General features: G+C 44.4%; 1 protein-coding gene across 1 annotated transcript in view; it reads left to right on the top strand.

Annotated features, from left to right (window-relative positions):
* LOC135215849 (trichohyalin-like) overlaps positions 1 to 1,401 on the top strand; it is a 2,853-nt gene extending 1,452 nt beyond the window's left edge. Inside the window, exon 1 of the mRNA XM_064250802.1 lies at positions 1 to 1,401. This exon is cut by the window's left edge and continues 1,452 nt beyond it. Coding sequence (XP_064106872.1) covers positions 1 to 1,401 — 1,401 coding nt within the window.
* Positions 1,402 to 3,572: the final 2,171 nt, after the last annotated feature.

Genomic DNA, 3,572 nt, shown 5'->3' with positions numbered 1-3,572 from the left:
CAATCAGCGTTGCGCCATAAAGAATCTCAATTGGTCTCAGCAACAGAAACTCTAAACACTGAAAGAGCGAAAAATGAGATCACTGGTGCAGAACTTGAAGTCATGAGGAATTGGGTATCAGAATTAGGAGGTGAGAATGCCAAGATTACAGAAGAATTAGGAGAGGCAATCTTGGCAATTAATTCCCTGAAGAAAGAGTTAGGAGAAGAACTGAAGAAGGCCGAAATCCTGAGGAATAAAGTCCAGGCTATGAGGAACTGGGTAACTGAATTAAGAGGACAAAATAACAGGATGAAAGAAGATTTAGAAGATAAGTGCCTGGACATTACTTTACTTTCGAAAAAATTAGGAGACGAACAGAAGCAGACCCAAATTCTGAGGGATGAAGTCCTGGTAATGAGGAACTGGGTTTCCGAATTAGGAGGAGAAAACGCCACGGTCAAGGAAGCCTTAGAAGAAGCACTCCTAGAAGTTACCTCACTCAAGAACTCTTTAGCAAACGAGGAAAGGAATGCTCTCCATCACAGGAGTGAAATGGAGACCCTATTGAAAGAAGAAAGGAAAAGAGGCGACGAGATGGAGACATCCCTGAGAATTGTAAAAGTTGAGCTCCATAGCAAGCAACAGCAGATAGAGAATTTCGTAAGTGCAGAACAAAAATTGATACATGAGAAACAAGAACTGGAAGACAAACTAGAAGTTGCCCTCAATCGCGGAAATGAGCTCGAGAGAGAGAGCAGTGAAATGAGACTGCATTACCAGGAGAAGCTCAAGGATAAGGACAATGAAAAGGACAAGCTAAAAGAACGGGAGGAACAGCTGCAAAAGAACTTGGAAAGTGCCATGTGCCAACAACAGAACTTGGAGTCTTCTTTAAAGCTTGCAGAAAGAGATATCTGCTCTTTGAAGAAGTCAGAAAACACAAACCTCCAAGAACTGGAACACCTTAGGGAAGAATTTGAAAGATTGAGAGAAAAGTGCAGGATGCAAGACGAAACTATAATTAAAGAACGAAAACGCGTCAGGGAGCACCTAAGGATGCAGGAGGAAGAGCTGAGAAATCATGATAAGTACATGTTAATGGCACTCCTCCATGGTACTGCTCAGAGAAACTTCTATCTGGAACACATTGCACTGGAAAATAGAAAGAAAGACCTGGACAATGAAACCCTGAAAAACAGTGAAGAAGAAAACAAGAGCCTGGACCAAGAAGAGAACCTACAACAACAGCTGCAGAAAGTAGAAGAGGATCAGTACAGGGAGTACTGCAATGCCCAAAGAGAGAAGAAAAACTATGGAAAGCAGTGGGAGGTCCTCACGCAGATGGTGGAGGATTTAATTGAGGGAAATGACCAAAAAAAAACTGCTGAGGAAGCAGTAAACTCTAAACTTTCGGATTAAAACCCAGTCTCCTAATCAGAAGCAGCTGTTTATGTGGGACAGATGCCAGCCGAAAGTAGCTGATGTAGGAATTTGGCTGGAAGGATGAAGGGCTTGGCCCACTCTAAGGGCACTGTGGATGAGTCATAGGTTGACTTCACGACAACGGAGTCGAAGACGCACCAAAGACAGAATGAGAGGGACTCCAAGATCCTTCCGAGGTTCCTTTGAAGGCGTCCCCCCACGCCTTCTTAGGGCCCTCTGAAGGCTTTCCCCCATGACTTCTGAGGTTCCTCTGAAGGTGTTCCCCCGCCACCTTCCGAAGTTCCTCTAAAGGTGTTCCCCCACACCTTGCAAGGTTCCTCTGAAGGTGTTCCCCCACACCTTTATAAGTTCCTCAGAAGGCATGTCTGGGGTTCCTCCCAAGCTGTTATTGGTGTGTATTCGACAGCACAGTCATGAGGCCAATCTGTTACCCATTCATTTGGCCCCTGGAGTTGTCTGGATTTCGTCGGTCAAGCTCATCTCCTGAATGAAACATATGAAGCAGAGCTTCTGTCATCGAAACTGGATTTCTCCCCACCTTTTAGATAGTAGCCTTTACTCTTTTAAGGAAATCAGCGGCTGTCAGGCCCACTTAAGGCAACTTTGTCCCTGTCTTTCGAAACTGGATTTTGGCCCAATTTTAGAGGTGACCTTTCTGCTCAAGGAAATCAGTAGCTGCCAGGCCAACCAATGGGTGGGGTGTACCATTTCGAGACATTGGCAACTTTGCCTGTCATCGAAACTGGATTTCTGCCCACCTTTTGTAGATGGCCTTTCTCTTCAAGGAAATCAGTAGCTGTCAGGCCCACTAATGGGTGGGTATACCATTTCGAGTCATAGGCAACTTTGCCTCTTTCATCGAAACTGGATTTCTGCCCACCTTTTGTATGGTGGCCTTCTTCCTTAAGGGAATCAGCAGCTGTCAGGCCCATTAATGGGTAGGTATACCATTTCGAGACATAGGTAACTTTGCCTCTGACATCGAAACTGGATTTCTGCCCACCTTTTGTAGGTGGCCTTTTTCATTAAGAAAATTCCTAGCTGTCAGGCCCACTAATGCGTCGGTATACCATTTCAAGACATAGGCAACTTTGTCTCTGTCATCGAAACTGAATTTCTGCCAACCTTTTGTATGGTAGCCTTTTTCATTATTAAAATCAGTAGCTGGCATGCCCATTAATGGGTAGGTATACCATTTCGAGACATAGGCAACTTTGTCTTTGTCATCGATACTGGATTTCTGCCCACCTTTTGTAAGTGGCCTTTGTCTTGAAGGAAATCAGTAGTTGTCAGGCCCACTAATGGGTGGTTATACCATTTTGAGACATAGGCATCTTTGCCTCTGTCAGCGAAACTGGATTTCTGCCCACCTTTTGTATGGTGACCTTTTACCTTAAGAAAATTTGTAACTCTCAGGCCCATTAATGGGTAGGTATACCATTTAGAGACATAGGCAACTTTGCCTCTGACATCGAGACTGGATTTCTGCCCACCTTTTATAATTGGCCTTTGTCTTGAAGGAAATCAGTAGTTGTCAGGCCCACTAATGGGTGGTTATACCATTTTGAGACATAGGCATCTTTGCCTCTGTCATCGAAACTGGATTTCTGCCCACCTTTTGTAGGTAGCCTTTGTCTTCAAGGAAATCAGTAGCTGTCAGGCCCACTAATGTGTCTGTATACCATTTCGAGACATAGGCATCTTTGCCTCTGTCATTGAAACTGGATTTCTGCCCACCTTTTGTAGGTAGCCTTTGTCTTCAAGGAAATCAGTAGCGGTGAGGCCCACTAATGGGTGGGTATACCATTTCCAGACAAAGGCAATTTTGTCTCTGTCATCGAAACTGGATTTCTGCCCACCTTTTATATGGTGGCCTTTTTCCTTAAGAAAATCAGTAGCTGTCAGGCCCACTAATGTGTCTGTATACCATTTCGAGACATAGGCAACTTTGCCTCTGTCATCGAAACTGAATTTCTGCCCACCTTTTGATGGTGGCCTTTGTCTTCAAGGAAATCAGTAGCTGTCAGGCCCACTAATGAGTGCGTATACCATTGCGAGACAAAGGCAACTTTGTCTCTGTCATCGAAACTGGATTTCTGCCCACCTTTTGTATGGTAGTCTTTTCATTAAGGAAATCAGTAGATGTC

This window comes from Macrobrachium nipponense, chromosome 5 (assembly GCF_015104395.2).
Source record: "Macrobrachium nipponense isolate FS-2020 chromosome 5, ASM1510439v2, whole genome shotgun sequence".
Taxonomy (NCBI): domain Eukaryota; kingdom Metazoa; phylum Arthropoda; class Malacostraca; order Decapoda; family Palaemonidae; genus Macrobrachium; species Macrobrachium nipponense.
The sequence above is the reverse complement of the archived record's forward strand: the minus strand, read 5'-3'. Positions and strand labels throughout refer to the sequence as shown.